Genomic DNA, 23,965 nt, shown 5'->3' on the forward strand with positions numbered 1-23,965 from the left:
GTGCCGACGAGGACGTCGGGTGATAGGAGCATATTTAGGCGACTTACTTAGCTTGTTTTCATGCATCTATGTTGTTAATTCATAGTTGTTTTAGTAGTTTAAGCCATTTTCGTGTGTTTTTAGGTTCATATGGCTAAGGAAGCAAAAAGATGCATTTTGGAGCATTTTGGAGCAAAATTGGGCTTGGAATGGATAGCATATTTTTGGAGCCAAAGTGTTGGACGAATTTGAAAGCCTTGTATGCACTTTGGACATAAAACAAAGGGCCTAGCCCAATCAAACAATCCTTTGAGCCATGCAAAACCTCTAGCCCAATCAACAAGCCTTAGCCACATGCATTCACATGCATCACAACCCCAAAACCATCAAGAAACACCCATTCACACACACATGCACTCACATGCATTCACATGCATTTCCATCTTCCTACTTCATCATTTCACCACATTCTCCCTCTTTAACTCACATGCACCCAAACAAAGCCAACCTAGCTAACCCTACATGCATTATTTATTCACTCTTCATCATTGCATTCATCACCAAAGAACTCCCCATCATTGCCATGCATTCCCCCTAATTCCATCCATCTTCCACACCTTTCCAACCTAGCCACATCCTTTAATCATCCCCCCTTTAAGTTATGATTTTATTTCCTAACCCTACATGCATTATTTATTAACTTTTCATCATGCATCCACATTCATTCCAACACAAAACACACACATGCACCTATTCTTTCATCATTGCACCACCAATTCACCCACATGCATTTCCAACCATTCACACCCCTTTAATCATTCTCCTAGCTATCATTCACATGCTCTCCCATCCATTCTCTCCCTATATGTTCCCTCCACTACTCCTATAAATACCCTTGCATTCATTCATTCATTCATCATCTCATTCACAACACAACACACCACAAACACTTCCATTTTCTCTCCATTTTCTCCACCATTTTCTCCACCACTCCTCATCCATTTCCATAATCCCCCAATCCATTCAACACACCAACAACATCCCTTAGTCCTTGTGCCACAATAAAGAGGAAGATAAGAGGGCCTAAACGTTCATACAATTCACGTTTGAGTTGTTGGAATGTTTACGCGTTTCTTTGATTTCAATGTTTAAATTCAATTCTCTTTGTTTTGTAATATGAGGAATGGAAGAGAAGAGTGCCTAAACGTTCATACAATTCAAGTTTGAGTTGTTGGAATGTTTAGGTGTTTCTTTGATTTCAAAGTTATGAGGAACTAAACCCTTTTTGGCTAGGGGTGATTTCAATACCATGATTATTTATGTAATATGAATTGATGAATTCCGGTTATGAACTCTTGATTCGTGAATGCAATTGGCTTAACTATTTGATGATTAACTTATTTGTGTTTGTTGATTGAGGGTCGACACTTAATTAGCATGCATGAATATGTGGCTAAAGTTTAAGAAGGTTTCACATAATCGTTACTAACTTATACTTGAAAGTAGTGAAGGTCGCTTGTCACGATCACGTTAAGTTTAATTCTTAGCATGAGTAACATGATGTCATAGTTGCAAATGCTTTGTCAATGCTTATGGTTTTCATTATTCTTAATGATCTTCGATTGTATCTCTATTATGATGACATGTAGGGAACTTTTGAGAATGTTTTGGGTTGTCGAATGATGCCATCCAATCCAATAATATAAGGAAAATCTGAGGGTTAACTAGTGATGTCACGGTTAATTTGGGGCATTGTCGTTCATAATTCAATGAAGGAATAACTGGAAATTGATTCATATGCATAAATATCATGTGTGGAGAAATAACCTCTAGCTAATTCACCAACCATCTTGTTTCACAACACTTGTTTACAATCTGTCCATTTTTGCATTTTGCTTGTTTATTTCAACTTCGTCAAAACTAAAACCCCTTTTTTTTTATTTCCTTGTTCCCAAGTGTCTTAAATCTGTTTTAATTTAGTTTTTATGTTTTTAAGTCAATTTAGAAGGTTTTAGCAAGCCCTCCTAATCCCCGGTCTAGAACGATCCCTCACTTATCCATTCTACTACAATTGTCAAACGAGGGTTTAATTTGAGTGTCAAGTAATTCTCGCATCAAATTTTGGCGCCGTTGCCGGGGATTAGCAACTTTGCTAGTCCCTTGTCTTTATTTTTATTTATTTATTTTTTTTTTTTGTTGTTTTTTTTCGTGCATTCTTATTTCAGATTCTTAGTTTGTTTGTTTTCTTGTTTTTCAGGTACTGTGTATGACTCGTAGCTCTCGGCCTATTATAAAGAACATCTCCGACTTTGACGGTGATTTTGAACGCACTTTGAGGAGAACGAGGAGTCAACAAGAGCCACCACAACCTCCACCACAACCTGGGCTTGAAGAAGACGAAGTAGGTGTAGAAGAAAAGCCCACGGATCAGATTTTTGAAGAAGAACAAACCATGGCAGCAGATAATAGAACCATCAAGGAGCTTTCGGCCTCGGGTTTGGATAATGCATTGCCTCTTTGTATCCAATACCCCACGGCTGCAGAAGGGAAGACTGAGGTGTTTGAACTCAAATCCAGTTTGTTACACCATATTCCGAAGTTCCATGGCTTGTCTATGGAAGACCCCAACAAACACTTGAAGGAGTTCGAGGTGGTTTGTTCGAGCATGACCCCCGTCACTGTGGATGGGAGTATAATGATGATGAAGGCCTTTCCATTTTCACTTATGGACAAGGCCAAAGATTGGCTCTACGAACTAGCCCCGGGAACTGTGACTTCGTGGGAGAGTATGAAGCGTGCTTTCTTGGAGAAATTCTTCCCTACTTCGAGAGTGATTCTCCTACGGAAGAAAATTAGTGGTATTCTACAGAATCATGGTGAGACATTCCCGGCTTATTATGAGCGTTTCAAGGGCCTTGTAGCTTCATGTCCTCAACATCAAATGAAGGAGGAACTTCTCCTTCAATATTTCTATGAGGGCCTCCTTCCTATCGAACGTCAAATGCTTGATGCATCAGCGGGAGGAGCATTGGTGGACAAAACACCAAGGGATGCCAAGATTCTCATAGCCAACCGAGCGCTCAACGCTCAACAATATGAAGGAGTGGGCCAAAGGGAAGCCCCACGACAACAAAGTGTAAATGAGGTTAGTGCTATTTCTGAAATTCAATCACAACTTGCTAATCTTACTTCTCTTGTTTCTCAGGTTGTGATTGGTCCAAAAGCACAAGAACACGAAGTTTGTGGCGTGTGCTCAATTCAAGGGCATCCATCCGACAAGTGCCCTCAACTAATCGAGAATGGTGGGTGGGAATCTGCCAATGCAATTGGTTTCCAAGGACAAAATCAAAACAACCCATACTCGAACACTTACAATGCCGGATGGAGGGACCATCCAAACTTCAAATGGAGGGAACCACAACAAGCTGCCCAACAAGGAGGATTTAGGCCAAACCCCCCTGGTTTTTATTCCAAGCCGTATGCACCCCAACAATCCCAACAACCTTCGGCATCATCTCATTCAGGTACGTCCTTGGAAAGTAATCAAGCTATGCAATTACTAACCTCTATTTCGCAGGGGTTGCAAAATCAAAACAACCGGATAGAAAATAACAAGAAGGAGATGATGGATATGAAGAAACAAATAGGGCAGATTTCTGAGTTCCTTGGACAGATTAGAGAGCAAGGAAAGCTTCCTAGCTCAACCACAGTCAATCCAAAGGGAGGATTCGAATCCGCCAAGGCCATCACCCTAAGGGGTGGAAAAGAAGTTGGGACCGAGCCAAACAATCCCAAATCTGCCCAGAAAGTAGATGAAGAGACGACACAACCTGAGGAAGTGTCTAGCTCACCCACGGAAAGAGTGAAAAACCCAATGCCGCAGGCCCCCAATCACCCTAACTCGGCCAAATCAGGTAATTTAAATTCAAATTCATGTACTTCACGTCCTAATCTGCCCAATGTACCTTTTCCTCGCAGGTTCATGCAAGAAAAAAAGGAAGAAAGCGAGAAGGACATTCTTGAAACGTTCCGGAAGGTGCAAGTGAACATACCGCTTCTCGATGCAATCAAACAGGTTCCAAAGTATGCTAAATTCCTCAAGGACCTATGCAATACAAAGAGAAGAAGGGCAAACAAAGAGGTAGTGAAGGTAAGCGAGAATGTGTCCGCTGTTTTGCAACGTAAACTGCCTACCAAGTGCAAAGACCCCGGTAGTTTCACGATTCCTTGTGTGATTGGACATAATCGTTTTGAACATGCCATGCTTGATTTAGGTGCATCCATAAATGTCATGCCTTATTCTATTTATGCATTATTGAATAAATTGAATCTAACCATTTTTTATTTTTTTTTAAAATTATCTCTAACAGAGGAGAGTGTAATCAAAATGCTAGATTATAGGAAATTTTTAAAATATAATGTGCATATAACACCAAAATTATGACAAAAAAAAGTTTAATCAAATCACTAAAAGGTATGGATGTTTGATCTAGAAAATTCAAAACTGGGGCGCCTATATCAAAAGATCCCTATTGCTAACCCATTGTGAAGCTAAGCTCATCCCTCTCCCCCTTGGCAATAGGTAATTCAATCCCCTCAAGTGAATAATAACTACCTTTAATGAACAGTAATTGCCTATTGCATCTCTAGCCCTATACTGAATAGCCTGTGACATCCCATATCGCCCAGGGGAGTGATCCTTAAATGTATATTCCCATCCCTACCTAACACGAGGCCTTTTGGGAGCTCACTGGCTTCGGGTTCCGTAGGAACTCCGAAGTTAAGCGAGTAGCGCGCGAGAGCATTCCCAGGATGGGTGACCCATCGGGAAGTTCTCGTGTGAGTTCCCAGAAACAAAACCGTGAGGGCGTGGTCGGGGCCTAAAGCGGACAATATCGTGCTACGGTGGTGGAGCGGGTCCGGGAAATGGTCCGCCCCGGGCCGGGATGTGACAATTTGGTATCAGAGCCTAACCCTGGCCGTGGTGTGCCGACGAGGACGTCGGGCCCCTAAGGGGGGTGGATTGTGACATCCCACATCGCCCAAGGGAGTGATCCTTAAATGTATATTCCCATCCCTACCTAACACGAGGCCTTTTGGGAGCTCATTGGCTTCGGGTTCCGTAGGAACTCCGAAGTTAAGCGAGAAGGGGGCTAGAGCAATCCCATGATGGGTGACCCCTGGAAAGTTGCTCGTGGGTTCCCAAAAACAAAACCGTGAGGGAATGGTAAGCCCAAAGCGAACAATATCGTGCTACGGTAGTGGAGCGGGCCCGGGAAGTCGTCCCACCTGGGCCGGGATGTGACATTGGTATCAGAGCCTATCCCTGGCCGGAAATGTGCTGACGAGGACGTCGGGCCCCTAAGGGGGGGTGGATTGTGACATCCCACATCGCCCAGGGGACTGATCCTTATATGTATATTCCATCTCTACCTAGCACGAGGCCTTTTGGGAGCTCACTGGCTTTGGGTTCCGTAGGAACTCCGAAGTTAAGCGAGAAGGGGGCTAGAGCAATCCCATGATGGGTGACCCACTGGGAAGTTGCTTGTGGGTTCCCAAAAACAAAACTGTGAGGGAATGGTAAGCCCAAAGCGGACAATATCGTGCTACGGTAGTGGAGCGGGCCCGGGAAGTCGTCCCACCTGGGCCGGGATGTGACATAGCCAGACAATCCGTATTAAAATATTAGTATTTTTTATTTTAAAAATAATAAAAAATAATTTATTTTTTGATTTCGGATAGGATTTTTAACCAATCTCGTCACACCACGTATCATTATCCAAAAACACAATTTTTGTGAATAGATTTCGATAAGATTTTTAACCAATTCTGTCGCGCGACATGTCCTTACCTATTTAGAATCGTTGAAAATATTGAAATATGGTGTAAGGTGAGACAAAATGGTAAGATATTTATAGAAAAAATATATATATATATATATAATTTTTTTTGAATTTTTTTCTTCAGATTTTTAATTTTGTTTAACTTAATTAATTGGAAGCGTTGGTTACAAAAAGTTTGAAATCCAACAGTTCAAATTGTGATGCGTAGCCCATCATAACATTTTTTTTAAGCCGACAAAACCTAGACCGTTGATTTAAAAATCAAACGGTCCAGATTCAACTGTAACTGAGTGGGGCTGACACGCGAGCCTGACCGTCTGAAAATATGTCAGAGATGCGCCCCCATGAGCAGCTGACGCCAATTCTTTTAGAACGTGGCTAACGTCAGTTCCCCCTCAAGCACTCGGGTCTTGAACTTCAGCCTAACCTTTCCCACGGGCTCCCCCTCAACCCCATTGCTCTACTGGGTTGGGGCGACTTTTGGGGCAATTGAATTGGATTTGTTGCCAATCCCCATGGCAAAATACCATGGTGGAGCTGCTCTTAGTGTAGATAGTATCCCCTCTCCCTCTTAACGTAGTTGATACCATTTGTTAAAAAAAAAAAAATTAAAAAAAAAACTAAAGTCATATTTTGAAATTCACTAGCCGTACCTTGTCACTTAAAAATATCTTTGACAACCCAAACACAAGAAGAAACAAAGAAAAGCAGAAAATTACCGACCATATATTATATAATTAAAAACAAAAAATAAAGAAGAATACCAACGGCTTTTAACCACCAGGACTCGCACTATCAAATTATCACGGCTCTCTCTCACGGACATAAATAAGCTTGAAAAAAATGCAGGTTTCCGGGGTAATTGGCGACGTTTCGTTGGTAATTCCCTCCGGTGGTGGTCTCAGGTGGCCAGAATTCGGACACTTCCATGCCCACGGCCACAACCATTCACATCCACTCACCGATTCCAAGTCATTTCTTTCGGCTTCTGTTTTCAGAGTAAGCTCTCTCCTCCAGTTACTCATTCATCTTCTGCTATTGCCTTTGGCTGCTAAGAAAGTGTGAGAAATTTAATGGGTATTTTTAGATTTTAATTTATCGTCTTGGGGTTTTTTTTTTTTTTTTTTTCCCCAAAGCTCTTTTCGTTTCTTGGGGAAAGATTGGATAGAACCCAGTTCAGAACTGTAATTTTGTCCTGTTTGGTTGCCTAGAAAGTAGAAAAAGAAAATTTTTAGTTTTCATTTTCTTTAATTTAGGACCTGAGAACTCCATTGTTCAGTTGCGGATCCAAAATTTATACCGTGAGGGGTCATGGAGGCAAGTTTAGGGGCCTCCAATGAGTCAATATACAGCTTCAGTGGGGAAGTTTCCAACTTGACCCCTTTGGTCCCTTGCTGCATCCGCCAGTGGATGCATACTTATAACTTTTTAATGTTCTTTTGCTGTCATTTTGTATCAGTGATTCTAAATATCGAAAGTGATATACTTGATTTGATACTTGCTCCTTAATTAGCATTGCTCTAATAATTTTTCCATGTCTTCAATGAATTTGTACTCCCATATATTCTGTTTTTGTTTTAACCAATGCTGAACCTTTTGATTCTACCGATCTGTTTCATAAGGTAGTTGCTTCCAAGGGGTCCAAGGGGATTATTCACCATTGTATATGTAGGTATACATAGAGGCTTTCGACGTTAAGGATGTCCTTATTTAAGAAAACATCACCGTTAATCAAGTATCAGATTGCTGAAATTCAATTAATAAAGTTGTATGGTTATTTCCGCACTACATTCCTATATGCCATCCTGTGCTGGCACGTCCATCATGGGGCACTAAGGCAAGGTTATGGATGCTTGGTGTGCTAACATAATTTTCGTTTTCTTTTCTAGAGTTGTCCTTCATTTTGCATCCCAAAGCTGGGAAACGGACCATATAACTGCCGAGCAAGGGGGTTGGTTGTGAGGGCATCAAAGGATTCAAGTGATAATTTGGTGCCAGTTTCTCCTCTTCAATTTGAATCTCCCCCTGGCCAGCTTTTGGCCCAAATATTGCAAACGCATCCACATCTTCTACCTGCAGCCATTGATCAGCAGCTTGAGAACCTTCAAATAGATAAAGATGCCCAAAGAAAAGAAGCTGCTTCATCTGCAAATCTCCTCTACAAGTACGTACTGTGATTTGTCAAATTAGTTGTTTTGGTTTTGTTGTTGAATAGATGAGTAAATGTTAAGTTTTTTTTTGACACGCGTCTTCATTTGATACACACTATCGGAGTCGTTAACAGTTCCTCTCTAGACACTCCCCTCAGTGGGCCCAGTTAAATAAATTGATCCAAATCGTAAGGCCTTATTGGTAGTGTATATCACCAATGGTTTAGGGAAATTCTGATTTGGTTTCTGTTCTTAATTTTTGTTTAGTTTGTAGTAGGGTTAGGATTACTTTCCCCTTTGTAGCAGGATTAAGGTTATTATAAATAAATATGTGCTTTGTGATTCAATAGAGCAGACTTGAATGATTGCTTTGGGCTGATTGGCTCAATTTTTTGTTTCGTTTGGATAATGAAACATGATTGCATTTGACAGATCAATAACTTATGGGTGAGAATACATGTAATTATCGAAAATTAAAAACGGATATTGCAAAATACCGCGTTAGATCTGCACTGTTGTTATAATGATATCATCCCATCTTATGCTCACTTCGCCTTTTTCTTAAAACGATAAGTTTGAAATCCATATAGTTCCCTTTTCTTTGAATTGTACTAGGTTTAAAACCCTTAGAGATTAGCATTGTAATACAGGTTGAATAATGTTATGTGCTGCTCCGGTTATTTCCCGTTTTCAATCTGGTTTTTTAATAAAATGTTTGGCCACAGGAGCTTTGGTTGCTTAAGTAACCACTGTTGAATAATAGCTACAAAGTTTTATTTATTTTCATGAAATTCAATTTGAAGTAGACACGATCAGGTGTCTAAAAGGTACTGTTATCAATTTTTTCTTCACACTGTAACTAGCTTTATACATATCCAACAAGGTCTTTGCTCTTTATTTGTTCTCCTCAACTTTTGTTTTCTTAGTTGTTTTGGTGTCTGGGAATGAGAACTAATTAAGTTAAATCATGAATTTTAGACGAATAGCTGAAGTCAAGGATAAAGAAAGGCGCATGGCATTGGAAGAGATAATATACTGCTTGATAGTGCATAAATTCGTAGACCGTGAAATTTCAATGATCCCGAAGATATCAGAGACATCAGATCCCACCGGTAGAGTGGACTTCTGGCCAAACCAAGAAAAGAAACTAGAGTCTGTTCATTCTCCTGAAGCATATGAGATGATACAGAGCCACTTATCCCTTGTACTTGGTGAGCGACTTGTGGGCCCCCTTTCTTCCATGGTTGAGATTAGCAAAATAAAACTTGGAAAGCTGTATGCTGCTTCGATAATGTACGGATATTTTCTCAAAAGAGTTGATGAACGGTTCCAGCTTGAGAGATCCATGAACACCCTTCCTGAGGGTTTCACTGCAGATCCAGCACCAGCAAACCAGCTGTGGGACCCTGATTCATTGATTCGGATAGCTCCTGAAGGTGCTAGTGATAGTGATAGTGATAGTGATAGCAAGTCATACCGACTGAGATCCTATGTGACGTACTTGGATGCAGAGACACTTCAGAGATATGCTACTATAAGATCAAAGGAAGCTATTTCTTTGATTGAAAACCAGACACAAGCCCTGTTCGGGAAACCTGACATCAGGATTGCTGCGGATGGTTCAATTGACACATCTAATGATGAGGTGATTGCGCTTACCTTCTCTGGATTGACAATGCTCATCTTGGAAGCTGTTGCTTTCGGATCATTCCTATGGGATGCTGAAACCTACGTTGAATCTAGATATCACTTTGTCAAAAGCTAAAGATGATGTTATGTTTCTTTATTTACGCCCAGAAGCTGCATAAAATCATCATGTATTGAGCATGGTGTAATGAGTTTCTTCTTCTTCCTGTAAATATAAAATGTTAGTGAACTTCTTTTACCAAATTTACAGATCGGATCGTGTTGCAAATTTGAACTAATTTATCCCAATACTAACACTGGGACCAATGTATACATAACAGAAATGCAGAAATATAAAATTGAAAACCTTTTACCAGTGAGGCCAAAAAAGCAACACTCTCGGAAACAAAGTTAGTCGCTTTCTTGCACCACATGGCTACCATCTAACGGATGGATGGTGGAAACAACAAGGACAACCTCAGGGGGAGTCTTTCCTTCCTGTTTTTCTGTGTTTAACGATCATATTTTCTTTGAATGTGCATGTTTGCTGAGTGCTTGTCCTGATTGTTGTGTGGAGGTTTCAATATTTATGTATGCATTCGATTTTGCCTTTGTTTGTCTGAATTAATACCGTTCAATTCTCACTATGTTGTGTTATGTGTTCATGGTTTTTAGATTGCATGGTTTGGTTTCCTTCTGCATCTTACTATCTGCGTAATGAACATGATTTCTGCAACATGTCTTTATATCTATTTTTTCTATCTTGTCATTGTCGCAGATGGTTGTATATCTATTAGATTTGACAGATTGTGTATGAGGTTGTGTGATATGTAGTTTTGCAAGGTAAGCGAAAGGAGAAGATTGTAGAAACCACCTTCTATGTAGTTGTCCAATTAAGCTCTAAAACACCATTAGAGTAGTCTTAGAACTAAGTTTGTAAGTGGCACTTGCTTGAAGGAAGCTGCTGTGAAGTTTCAAGCAACTTATCGTGGTCGAGCTTATCACAAATGGAGGTACGTTGAACTTCATATTCATGCATCACATAGGAGCATTTGCTAGATATTTCTTTCTACTTATCAATCTACAGGAATTGCATTGAGCTGCTCACGATATAGTTGTCGATTCATCCTATCTCATAGAGTTTATTTGATTAGAGATGCATTGTTTATACAAATGACACAAATGTACTTCATACATATCATATAGAGTTAGGTTCTCAAAATCGATTCAACCAAAATTTCATGGTTAACTTGATTTGATTGACGTGTCCATTGGAGAATAGTTGAATCCATTTCCTACCTCTCTGTGCATTTGGAAGAACAAGCTTGGTTGAGGGATCGAGCTAAGGAGATACTTGCCTTCATCTGCAACTGCAAGCAGGAGCTAGAAATTGAGCTGCAAATAGAGCAAAACTGCACAGGTACCAGTTGCTATTTATGATAGGATATTGGGTGATTGAGTTGCGATTTGTACCTTGTATGAACTTTTGTTTTGAGTGGACTTGTTCTTCAACTTAGTCAAGAGTGACTGATTTTTTTAGACTCTATTTAGAAGGTTTTTTTAGCCACCAATTACCTTGTGCTATTTCTATAAACTCTTATCTTTTTAGTAAAAGATAATTGAAAATCCTAAACAACTAGAATTAAGGACACTTACCTTTCTTATTCGAAAACTCTTAAACAAACTTTCTTTATCATTAAGGGCACATTTTTTTATTATTAAGGACACTTTCTTTATTATTAAGGACATTTTCTTTTAAGAATGAGGATCCTTCTTGGATCCTCTTTGTGAGGATTATGGGTATTCTCAAATCGTGTCCGTTCATCGTACATTGTGCGGCCAGAAATCATTCTAAATACTTTTATGTAAAATTAAATATGAATAGTACTAGAACTGGTTGCATGATGTACGATGAACGGATACGATTTGAGAATTCCCAGGATCCTCACAAAGAGGATCTGGAGAGGCTCCTTATTCTTCTTTTAATCCAAAACCCTCATGCAGTGTCACTTAGTACTACGGTTTAATGATATTCCTTTTAACTTGTAAGTGAGATGTCTTATGTTCGATTTTTGCCAAATATGAATTTGAACTACATTATTGTTAGCCTATTGTGAGGCTTAGTCTATCCCCTCTCTCTTAGTGTAGATAATATCGTTTGTTCAAAAAATAAAAACCCTCATGAAGTGAGACTCTCTTTTTGTTTTTTTTGTCCTTATAATATAAAAAATGTACTTGAGAGACTTTTTGTTAGTTCTTCCTAATTCAAAACCCATATGATGTTTAACACTCAAGGTTATGCATGAGTATTTGAAATAAAGTGAAATAAAATCACGAATATGACGTAAGGCCTCATGAATATAGTCTCGCATCATAGATTCAGCCATTTGTACAAGTGCATTTGGTATTTTACATGTGAGACGTATGATATGTTCAATTTATCTTATGGAGACTGCATATACATGAAAATCTTCAAAACTTCGAATAGATATTATAAAGGATATAAATGTCATGAAAATTTTGAGCAAAGATTTCAATCGAAGCGCGTAGCACTTTTTGGGATTTTATATTCATTATGAAAGTAATATATGAAGAATATCTCTCGACTGTCAGTTATATTATAATATCTGAAATCTGAAAGTATGTCAGTTTATATGGTAATAAGCTTTGATCAAGAATTTCATGCTATAACTTGTTTTTCATGACTATCAAAAGATATTTATGTCAACGTTCAGATAAATCGTAACATAGAGAATAAGTTATAATACGAAGGATAAATTTAGCGTGAAAATATTGACAATTAGGTAAAATTTTACTGTTATTAAATTTTTTCTAACAAAAATTTAATAAGCGCGTCCAATACTTTATTAATATTTGATACAACGTTATTCTCTTTTCATGCCACTTTGATTTTCTCCCATTGAATTTTCCAAGAAAAATTTGACCAAGTCTCCAAATAATCATTCCCTACCTAAAGAACATTCAAACTTCTTTTGCAAGATAAGTATTATTTAATACATATGCATATACCGCTTTATTACAGTGTCTAGAAATAACCATATCTAAGCATCCTAATACGGATTCGATCTCTACTAATTCTCGTTTCTTAATAATTAATTATTTAACTTACTAACATTACCGCACAACTCAAAAAGTATTATTTGATACACAAAGTTGATACAAAGAAAAAAAAGTAACAAGGAGAAAGTAATTGCCTTGCAGAACTAACGACAACGTGACATGAAGACGCCGTCCAAAAGCCAAAAGATTGCACAGCTGGTAATTCTCCAAAATGCCCTTAAGCGGCTTACTTGCGAAGCTTTCTCTCTTACGCCATCCTCACCGCCTTTTCAATTTAGGCAGCTGAAAAGTAAACCTCAATTCCGAAAATTATTCTAGAACCCCAAAGTTCCAACCCTCTTGTTTCTTGTGAGCGAATTTTCACTTGCTCTGCTTATATTTTATTTTATTTTTATACATTTTTTTTTTCTGGACCAACCGGATTAGGTCGATTATTGAGAGGGCAGGTTACTTTCTATCATATGTTTTCTTCTCGTGTATAAACTATTAAGCTCATAATTAAGAAAAAATAAATAAAGAAAAAGAATGAAAAATAAATAAAAGTCGTGGCTTAACATTCAATGGCCATATGACAGAGAAATATAATCAATAAATAGGTTAATGCCGTTTTTAGTCTTGTGACTAAATGTCATGAGGGAATGAGTCATCTTATGAAGATGTTGATTTCCATAATCTTCTAGTATACGTACTTGTCATAACTTGACACATACCCCTTTCCATGGTCATATTTAAAGGACGGGTGGACATACTTGGCCTAAATTATCGACATCATGAAATGGATGGAAACATTTGGTATATGTTAGAAAGGACCTTATTCTTATCTTTTATTTTATGAAAAATACTTGTGCCCACCATATGTTAGAACTTACTTGTCTATCCACTTGTAATTAACTTATATTTATTATGCAACCGTCATTATATAAATCATACATACTCTTTATTATCATATAAATATTAAAGATGATAAAAAAAAAAAAAAGGTCATTCATTTCAGAGTTCATTTGGTCATTCATATACATCAAACAAATAGATAGTTCATTGTGAGATCGCTTATAATTAATCTAAGAAAAACCTAGCTCAAAACGTCGACATTTTGGTGACGTTATTTTGGTTGGGCACTAAGTTTTGCGTCAAACATTCAGGCATTTCGTCGAATAAGTTATGAGTACCAAGAGTCATGAACTAGGAAAGCAAGGGGTCATCGAAGTTGCTTCCCAATCAATTTTCTCAGTCTCAAAGGAGTCACCTGACACTCTTGTGAATCCGCCACAGTGACAATATATACACACAACAAAAATTGAAAAGTAACATAGTTCTACTTTGGGGTATTTTAACACTAGGAGATACCAAAGAAATCACATCTGTGGATCACATGTGACCTATCTCTCTAATAAAAGTAAGACTGACCAATACAATCATGAACAAATATATATCACTTTTATTAAAAAAGTGTTTCACATGTAATTTACAAAACATAGAGTCTCTAACATTTTCTTTTAGCACCATACAAAAATGATAAACGACGATACGTACGTTGCCAGATTTATAGTTCGAATAAAAACATATAGGTGTAAGTTTATTCTCTTGTATGGACCTCCCGATTAGAATAATAACAAATATGAATAAATTAGTTAATTATAAATGGAATATCAGCTTTAGTAATTTTTCTTTTGGCATAAATCAATCAAAACCCATTACAACCCCACAAGGATCCATATCATATTGTTATTTAGTTGTTTGGATCTTTATTCCCGTTCATGAATATGTAGTTGTTAGCTTTTGTTATCCATCACCTACTGTATACATTAATATCATTTTGTAATATATATACACACACTACTTTATTTTAAATAAGATAAAGGTTGCACATTCTAATGTAATCAAATCTCTTTTAAAATTTAAATTCTAGTTTGCATTGTATGTAGAAATTTACGGCTCATTTAGAAGTGTTTTTAAAATGACTGAAAACATTTTTGATGAGGGTACTTTGAGAATCAATATTCATGAGTAAAAATGCAAGTGAATCTTGAAAAAGTACTTGAAGTGCTTTTTGCAAGACCAAAAATACTTCCATTAAAAGTGCATTCGGTAATTTAATAGTACTTTTAGACAAGTCTTTATAATTTACAAAATTTGATATGTTTGGAGAAATATTCAACAACAAAAAAATGTGTCCAGAAATAATATTTCTCTCAAGAAAAAATGACACACCAATATTTTATTTTATTTTATGTATATATCAAACTATAATTACAAAAATGTAGAAATTCCTTACTACAGGAAGTTTGCCAAATATTTTTCTTTTTGTAAGTTGGTTGTAACCACCATGGACTGACTTCTTCTTGTATGTAATTATTTCTCACAACCCTAGTAATCAATCACCACAGTCCAGTGGCAATCGGGTAATACCCCAGCGAAATATGGGCATTCTCGAACATCCGCAATAATTAATTAAAACATTCAATGGCTAATCAGCAGCCACAGGCTGACCATATACTTTCTCCCCTTTTCTTTCTCTCGTAACCTTTGCATTGAATTCCTCTTGGCCTCTTAGCTGCTGGATATATATATAAACAGACTTTGGAAGAGAAATCGAAAGAGGTGGGATAGGATGAGAGAGAGAGAGAGAGAAATTTAAACAAAAATAGGCAAATATCGATCAAAATTTGAATCACAAAGAAGAAAAAAAAAAAATATCAAAAGCAAATGGAGGGATTACAACGTTGTAGATATTGGTTTAATGGAGTTTCTCTCTTTTTCCATCCTTTGAGGTTAGTACTATTGATCCTTGTGTGTTTTGGAAACGTAGGCGCAGCTTTCTATAACCTGACCACCATCCCCTTCGACCAAGGCTATATCCCTCTCTTCGGTGACGGCAACCTTGTCCGCTCCCCCGACGGAAAAGGTGTTCGTCTCCTCCTTGATCGCTTCACAGGTTCGTTCTTTCTTTCTTTCGTTCATTTGTGTTTTGCGTGCGTGCGCACAGAGAGGCAGCTGTATTAATAGTTTTATCATTTACGATTCATAATTTGGAATTCTCTAATTGTCTCTTGAAATACTCTCTTTTATTCGTACTAATTAACTCTTTATTTTAAATTAATGAAGGTTCTGGCTTCATCTCCTCCAATCTTTACAACCATGGTTTCTTCAGCGCTAACATTAAGTTGCCATCCGATTACACTGCCGGTATCTGTGTTGCTTTTTACGTAAGTTTTCTTATTATTTCCACGTAACACAAGCATATGTATGGTAAATTAATTTGAAACGACCCTTTTTTCTTACATAAAAATGATCCGTTTTTAGTTGGAGGAAATGAAGGGAGATTCGTTGATATTTTCTAAATAAGTGGATGTAATTATAATTTGTTTCTAAATTTGTGTGGCTGCGATGACCAAACAAACAGACATCAAACGCGGACGTATTCGAAAAGAGCCACGATGAGTTGGACATAGAATTCTTAGGGAACACAGAAGGGAAGCCATGGAGATTCCAAACCAACCTCTACGGAAATGGCAGCACCAACCGCGGCCGCGAAGAGCGTTACCGCCTCTGGTTCGACCCTACCAAAGACTTCCACCGCTACAGCATCCTTTGGACCCCCGAAAAAATCATGTATGCCCGATCGATCCTTTTCTTTTTCAATTCTCATCTAATCTAGTATTAATTTCATTTTCCTCTTAGTTTTGTTTTGTTGTTTTTCCTCTCTAGAGAAATGTTTTTAACATTTGCTTTTAATTTCCTTCTGTTCATGTTCGTTTCTGTTTGTTGATTTTTATTTTTATTTTTTATTTCATTCAATTCAATACTTAAAAATAAACAAGAAAGCGTAGAAAGATGAAAATAAAGTTTTGAGAAAGTTTTAGTATACCTATGGATCATGATGATTGTTGTTGTTAACGCTGGTAGGCAATACGCATGCTTTGTAGACTTTGTTGTATGCTTTATTTGACCTCACGGGAGGCCATACACACTTTGGGATTGCGTATGGGTTGCTTCTACTTACTAGTCGATAAAAATACGTCTCTCTTTTAGGCCTAAAAACATTACATAAATTATAAATGATATATCTCCTGCTCGTGACAAAGTCCAACATGTTGTGTTTGTACCAGATCAACCTATGAATTTAATCAATTAAATGATTGGTAATGTAGAATTATATATTGAATTAAAGGTATGGACTAAAATTTAATAGCAAGATAATGTCACATATTTATTGATTAAAAAAACGTCACATACTGAAAGTGACATTTCTTATGTGTGATGCACACAATACTATATGTCATGTGAGGAGTATATATATGAACTGAAATATGTTATTCTACAAAGTCACTGTGTAAAGTTAATGTACGACATTGATGTATTAGTATTTGAAAACAATTACAACAAAATTGGATATGATAAACACACACTAAATTTGTTTAATTATGGTCATTCTCTTAGCTTGATTTATTTGATATAATAGTCATAAATAAATAAAATATGTGATAGGTTAAACAGATTGCTTGAAAATCAGGTTCTTATACACAATAAGTTATTTAAAAAAAAAAAAAAAAACCAGCTGGTTGCTTCACTACGAAGATCCATTTTTTTGGAGTCTGGAAAGACTCAAAGAGACATTTCAGTCTTCCTTGGACCACTATTGTGTGATTCGCAAGCCCCAAAAATCGAACTCTAGATGTGGAATGTGGAATATGAGTTTGAAATTCATTTCCCACCATTGTGCCACTGCGTAGTGGTTAATAAGTTATAAAATTCTTGAGTTAAAGAAAGAAACCGTGTGAGAAAAAACATCCCATGTTTGAAAAATGGGAGACCATATTTTGTTAGGCTACCAAACTAACGAATGCACCCACCATTGAGAATCATTGCCTACTTATATATTTCAATATCTATGCATTTTTTAAATTGTTTTCTTATAGTAGTTATTGACGTAGAAATGGAAAGGGTAATATATAATTTATTTTTAATTTTTCTTCCCATTATAATTGTGATTAAATATACGACTGAAAATTCAACGTTCAGATTCTACGTGGATGAAGTTCCCATTAGAGAGGTGGTGCGAAATGAAGAAATGGGTGCTGACTATCCTTCGAAGCCAATGTCGTTGTATACGACTATATGGGATGCAAGCAGTTGGGCTACGTCCGGTGGGAAATACAAGGTGAATTACAAATATGCCCCTTTCGTGGCAGAATTCATAGACCTAGCCCTAGAGGGCTGCCCTGCCGATCCAATCCAGCAAATCCCTCCTGCTGAAGCGTGTGCGGAACATTACACCCACCTCGCCACCCAAGACTACTCCGTCATTACGCCTCAGCGGCGAGCTGCTATGAGCAGGTTTCGGCAGCGTTACATGTACTACTCATATTGCTATGATTCGCTGCGTTACCCAGTGCCACTACCCGAGTGCGTTACCGTTCCTGCTGAGAAGGCACGCTTCAAGGACACTGGCAGGTTGAAGTTTGGCGGCAGCCACAAACGACAGTCCAAGCGGAAGTCCCGCAAACGCAACCGAGCCGTCCCTAACTCCGACAACGCTGCAGACATGTGATGATGGTACATGGATCACACAGTTCAATTTTTTCAGACATTATTTACGATTCAATTCATACATCTCATGAGTCATGCATGTAAATTCAACCCTAGCTTGTACTAGTGTACCATCATACTCCACACGTTTGTACATCACACACTGTCTCTCTCCAATGTAAGTTCAACCCTTGTTGTGTTATTATTGATCATTAGTTTTCCAATCTATGGGATGGAATATATGCAGGTTTTTTTTTTTTTTTTTTGCCTCGTTTAAATTTTGTCCGGAATTCAAATCTCGTTTAAGGAAAAGTATCTTGCACCAAAGAGTGTTATCCTCGAACCAGGTAAGAATTTCTATACAACCTATGTTCCATTGTAGTGCAACTCCATTAACACGTTCTCATGCATGTATAAGAAAATATGAACGAGTAAAATGAGCTATCGAAGAAATTAAACTGGATAATGGAATGACACCTTCAGTTTGAACCTCAATTTCAAATATTAAACATTCCTAGAGGAGGTTCAGCCTTGAAGTTGAATTTAGATGGACAAAATAAATCAAGGGAACTGGATTACTGCCTGAAAGAGGACTGATAGCACCGAAAGGAGAGAGATTGTGATTTTCGTTAAAAATATGTAAGATTTTTTATGCAGTGCTTTGTGATGTCGTATTTAAAAGTGAGTTTTCCGTCTTCTCCATCCTATCACTATATTGATGAGCGAAGACCCAGAAGCTGAAGAACAGACCTACAAGCAAGCGGCTTTACAGTGATTTCACACTTTATCTTGTTCTACAGACGGAAACATCAATTCCAATCAAGTTTGTCATCATGATTGTTATGGGTGCTGTCATCAGAGACGTCCATTTGAAGTTATAGAGATCAACAAACTCATCATCTGGATCATCCTCACCTCCATATTTTGACGTCAAAGTGAAAGAAATCTCAGTCACTACAATCCGCGTTTAGAAGCTTAAAACAACGACCATCTCAATCCGGCTTCAGAAATTTAATACAATTACCATCTGACCATCAAGATGGTGATTAATTTAAATACGTATAAGTCTTGTAAGTTTGTTCATCAAAATGAGACTTTAATTTGAGTTTTAATATAATACTTTAGTACAAGTGACTTAAAATTTTAATGTTATTCAACCATTAAAAATAGCATTTGGGTTTTGACTCCAATCATCTCTAATATACGAGAAAAATTTGTATGTATCTTGACTTGCTAAGGACAATTTTGGGCGACACTACTAGCCACTTGTTCAAATTTAAGCACGACCTTCTAAGGACATCTCCTACCATACTCTATGACTATAACACAACTTTGAGGAAAAAGAACTCCTCCACCCATGCTCTATAGCACGGTTTCCTAAATTTTTCTGAAGTTTCAACTGCTGAACTCCAAAAATTTTTATCAGCCATTTTCATTTTGACTAATAATTCGAAGTTTGCACCTAGTTTTTTTTTTTTTTTTTTTGATCAGTCAGTTTCAAATTTGTAATCTCCTCAGATGAGCACAAGGATTTACCAACAGTTCATGTCTAATTGACTTTAATTTGCAATCTCTGCTTTGGTTTTCTCTTTCTTTTTTCTTCCGAAGTATTTTATTCTATTACTTTTTGTTTTACCAAATCAGGGACTCTGTTTATGAGTAAATGTTGAAATATCAAGGAGATATTCTTGTATGCGGACTCTCCTACGAGACAAAGAACTAAGAAGGAAGGGGGAAGACGGGGTACAAAGAGTCCACCTACTGGATGTAAGCTGGGGTTTTTTGGTTCACTTTTCTCAATACAAATAAATTAGTTTTTTCGTGTTTCTAAATTATTGAGTTTGAAGCGTTTTTCAAAGTGTAATTTTATCAAACTCTTATATGTCAAAACAAATAATGGTTCTTATATGGAGTTAGGGCATACTTTTTGGCGTTGTCCTGGACCTAAATTTTTTTTGGACGGACCCTGCTATTTTCAGTGCCATATATTGAATATAGATTTCACAAAAATCCCTTCATTTTGATTTTTTGAAGAGCCATATCCTCGTTTTTCGGTATCATACAAACTCCATGGTGCGGCTATTGCGGGCCTGGGTGACTAGCGCACGTAAGAGCAAATTTAGTGAAAAGGGCAAGGGTTAAGGGTTAGAAGCTTACTTGACCTCTCAAATTATCGTTATTTATGCAATGCAGCCATCTCACAATTTTGTTGTTTTAACGGTGCGAGAGATTAAAAATTAAAAAATGCCAGGTGACTAGTTTTTATTGGCTACCAGTTTATTCCTAAATTGACCTTTCAAGGACCATCGGCAAGATTTGGGGTTAACCTAAACTAGTTTGCATGCATTAGATATGCTCGACACACCAAGCTAGCTAGCGCACAAGAGATTTTGTGTTACAGGTAATACATCTTTAATTTGGCTTATAAATTTCATAAAATGTTTCATAAAAATGGCTTTGTAATGAAACAATTATATTAACCAACATGAACGACACCTCGGGGACGTCTCATAAAATTGGAACGACAATAACAAATAGGATCATGTATCATCTCTAATTGAAGGGGTTATATTTGTTAGATATTATATGCTTATGTTTTCTCTCGGCTAAGCCATTTTGCTCAGGGGTATAGGGACAAGACAATTGATGTTGCACTCCTTTAGACAACAGAAATTGTTGAAAAGATTTACTAAGATATTCACCCCCACCATCACTCTGTAAAGTTTTAATGGAAGTAGCAAAATGATTCGAAACATAGTTATAAAAACCAACAAAGCTGGAGAAAACGTCACTTTTATTGAGAATGGGAAACAACCAACAATGTCTTGTGCATTCATCAATGAATGTCACATAATACCTAAAGCCATCGACAGACTTACAAGGAGATGGACCCCATACATCACTATGAACAACTTGAAAAGGGTGAATTGACTTAGACACAGAATTGGGAAAGGGCAGTTTGCAAAACTTGCCTTCCAGACATGTATGACAGAGCACAGACAAGGAATCAGGTAATACAGACAGATTACATTTCTTTAACATGACCGAGACAACTGAATTGGAGGGATGACCTAGTCTATGATGCCAAAGATTAGAAGAGACTTGACGTCCAAGATATGCAACATGAGACTTTGTAGGGACAGCATTACTCCTAGCTGGAAGAGGAATGGGATACAATCCATTACTGCAACGTCCTTGGAATAGAATCCTCCCTGTGGCCTTGTCCTGGATCCAAAAACAAAACGCATCATATATCAGCCAACAATTATTGTCCAAACATAATCAATGTACAGATAATAGATTCTGAGACAAGTTAGGAACATATAGAACCGAATTAAGCTGCAAGGGTTTTAATGGAGTGTGTAGGGTGGAAGAGCCAATATGAGATATTGATAAACCTGCACCACTTGCAGTCTGAATTGTTTCATCAGCGGGATATGGAGAAGCCAGGGACAGATTACTAATATCAGTAGTCATATGTGAGGATGCTCCTGAATCAGTTAGCCAGAACTGTTGAGGAGAAGTATTCTGAGCACTTGACTGAGTATTGGTAACATGCATAGCTGTAGGAGGTGAAGAGGACACATTGGAGTTCCTAAAATGACAATATTTAGCACTGTGATTCTTCTTCCCACAGATTTGACACCCCTCAGCATTTGCAGTTTCAGAATTCCTGAATCGACAATTGGGAGCCAGGTGACCAAACTTCCCACATATCTGACAAGAAATACCAGAAAAACTCTGTTGTCTTGGTGGAGACGTACCAAGAATACCCGGAGCATGATTCACAGGATAATTCCCATAGTTAGGCTTAGAGTTCCCAAACCGATTCTGAGAACCAAATTGGAATTTCCCTTTGTTTTTGGTCTTGTTGTAGTTAGAGCGAAACCCAGAGGAGCCTCCATATGAATGACCATGGAAGGAGGTCTCAGCCTTGGAAGATTCACCACAAGACCGTGAGTCAGTGCTATTATTCCTAGCAACCATCGCAGACAGGAAAGGAGTAACAGGCACATTTTCAACCATTGCTTCCTCAGCAAGTAGCTGAGATCTCAGGTCTTTCATGGAAATAACATTCTCTCGACCCCTAATAATGGATCGCAGGGTATTATACTCAGAGGAGAGACCATTCAATGTCAAGATGACAATATCATCATCATCGAAGTGAACCCCAGCAGTAGCAAGATGATCACGAGCTTCTTTAATCCTTTGTAAATACATTGAAACCGAATCAGTGCCCTTCTTAATGTTTTGCAACTCTGACTTCATCTGAAAAATAGTAGCCCGAGTAACAATCGAAAACTGTTCCTTGAGACGTATCCACAAGTCAGAAGCACTAGCACTACCGATTGCACACGAAACAGCAGACGGAGATAAGGTCGCTGTAATCAATTGCATCAGCGCCCGATCATGCATTTTCCAAATCTTGAACGCATCAGTAGCAGCAGAAATAGAGGAATCAGCAGAACTTGTCACAACGGATCGAGCAGGACAGGGATGCGACCCATCCACAAAACCCATGAGACCATGACCTTCAAGTAGCAATTCGATCTGAAAATTCCAAGTGAGATAATTGGAATCATCAAGTTTAACCGTGACAGAAGAAGAAATTGTGGATATAAGAGACGTTATAGGAGACTGAAGAATCGTCAGCTGGTCAGAAGTCACCATTGTATCACAAATCAGAAGAAAACCCAGATGAAAGTTCTTCTAAGAACTTATGACGAACAGGTGGTGTGCAGACAAGAAAGTGCACCCAGTCGAGGAAGTAGAGAACGATCAAGATCCCAAGAAGAAGAGAAATGACCAGCAATGGAGATAGATGAGCGGAAGCAGAAGAACCAAGATCAAAACCTTCAAGCACAAAGCTTTTCAGGCGAAAGATACCATGTAAACAGAAGAAGTGCAGAGAGAAAGAACTTACAGAGAGAAAGAAAAGAGCTTTTGTTTATTTCATCAAATGTTAATCTTCTGTACAATTATCTCTCTGTATATATCTAGTTACATTGCTTAAGTACTAAGCTATCACAATACTCACAAGATCTTGACACTTGTTACAATCTCTACTCACATATTCTAAACAACCTTAACTACCTCAAGCATATAATATAATTGAAACAGCTATTACCTTGTTACAAGCAGCTGCCTTACCTCCACTTTTTTGGTCCTTTGCATGTCAAACTGCTGTCTACCTTATTAATAGAATGCCATCAACTACTCTTCACAATCAGTCCCCTTTTGAGCTATTGTTTAATGCTGTCCCCGATATTCATCATCTCAGAATTTTTGGATGTTCAGTTTTTCCATTGTTAAAACCATATAACAGTACCAAGTTGCAACCCAAAACTACAAAATGTATTTTCTTAGGCTATGCTTCCAAATACAAGGGGTTCATTTGTTATGACTTTCTACATGCTAAATTCTACATATCCAGACATGTAATATTTGATGAGTCTGAGTTTCCATACTCCAGCTTCTCTTTCCCCAGTCCTGTTCCTATCACTACTCCTTCTACACCCGTATGTGTCTCCTCCTCTCCCTCTATATCCATTAATCAGCAAAATCATGTAGTTCCCCTTCCACTCTGTAATCCCACTTTTATATCTAGCTCAGATCATCATAGTAGCTGTCCTGATGCTTCCTTACAATCTGTTACTGCATCCAGAACTTCACAATCCCCTGTGGCTCCTGCGATTCCATCTGGATCCTCTGGTGGTGACTCTGCTCCTGATCCTAATTGTGAGTATGGTGTTGTGG

The 23,965-nt window shown here is 37.8% G+C and overlaps 2 protein-coding genes across 2 annotated transcripts; both read left to right on the forward strand.

Annotated features, from left to right (window-relative positions):
• Positions 1-6,579: 6,579 nt before the first annotated feature.
• LOC103962488 (UV-B-induced protein At3g17800, chloroplastic) lies at positions 6,580-9,868 on the forward strand. Its single transcript, XM_009375186.3, has 3 exons — positions 6,580-6,821; positions 7,712-7,986; positions 8,951-9,868. Exons 1-3 carry the CDS (start codon positions 6,666-6,668, stop codon positions 9,735-9,737), a joined length of 1,218 nt encoding a protein of 405 aa, XP_009373461.2. The 5' UTR covers positions 6,580-6,665; the 3' UTR covers positions 9,738-9,868.
• Positions 9,869-15,166: 5,298 nt separating this feature from the next.
• On the forward strand, positions 15,167-18,448 carry LOC103962487 (probable xyloglucan endotransglucosylase/hydrolase protein 30). The gene is made up of 4 exons (XM_048578597.1): positions 15,167-15,614; positions 15,785-15,885; positions 16,083-16,291; positions 17,702-18,448. The coding sequence occupies exons 1-4, from the start codon at positions 15,386-15,388 to the stop codon at positions 18,228-18,230; spliced, it is 1,068 nt and encodes a 355-aa protein (XP_048434554.1). The 5' UTR covers positions 15,167-15,385; the 3' UTR covers positions 18,231-18,448.
• The last annotated feature ends 5,517 nt before the right edge of the window (positions 18,449-23,965 follow it).

This window comes from the organism of the source record quoted next, unplaced genomic scaffold (genome assembly GCF_019419815.1).
Source record: "Pyrus x bretschneideri cultivar Hongxiangsu unplaced genomic scaffold, Pyrus_bretschneideri_v1 Contig125, whole genome shotgun sequence".
NCBI classification, from domain to species: Eukaryota; Viridiplantae; Streptophyta; class Magnoliopsida; order Rosales; family Rosaceae; genus Pyrus; species Pyrus x bretschneideri.

Excerpts from the sequence above, each read along its gene's own strand:
- LOC103962487 (XM_048578597.1), top strand. The coding sequence starts at position 15,386 with ATGGAGGGATTACAACGTTGTAGATATTGGTTTAATGGAGTTTCTCTC. Across the intron at positions 15,886-16,082 it reads GTATCTGTGTTGCTTTTTAC|ACATCAAACGCGGACGTATT; the intron begins GTAAGTTTTCTT and ends CCAAACAAACAG. Across the intron at positions 16,292-17,701 it reads TGGACCCCCGAAAAAATCAT|ATTCTACGTGGATGAAGTTC; the intron begins GTATGCCCGATC and ends TTCAACGTTCAG.
- LOC103962488 (XM_009375186.3), top strand. The coding sequence starts at position 6,666 with ATGCAGGTTTCCGGGGTAATTGGCGACGTTTCGTTGGTAATTCCCTCC. Across the intron at positions 6,822-7,711 it reads TTTCGGCTTCTGTTTTCAGA|AGTTGTCCTTCATTTTGCAT; the intron begins GTAAGCTCTCTC and ends TTTCTTTTCTAG. Across the intron at positions 7,987-8,950 it reads TCTGCAAATCTCCTCTACAA|ACGAATAGCTGAAGTCAAGG; the intron begins GTACGTACTGTG and ends CATGAATTTTAG.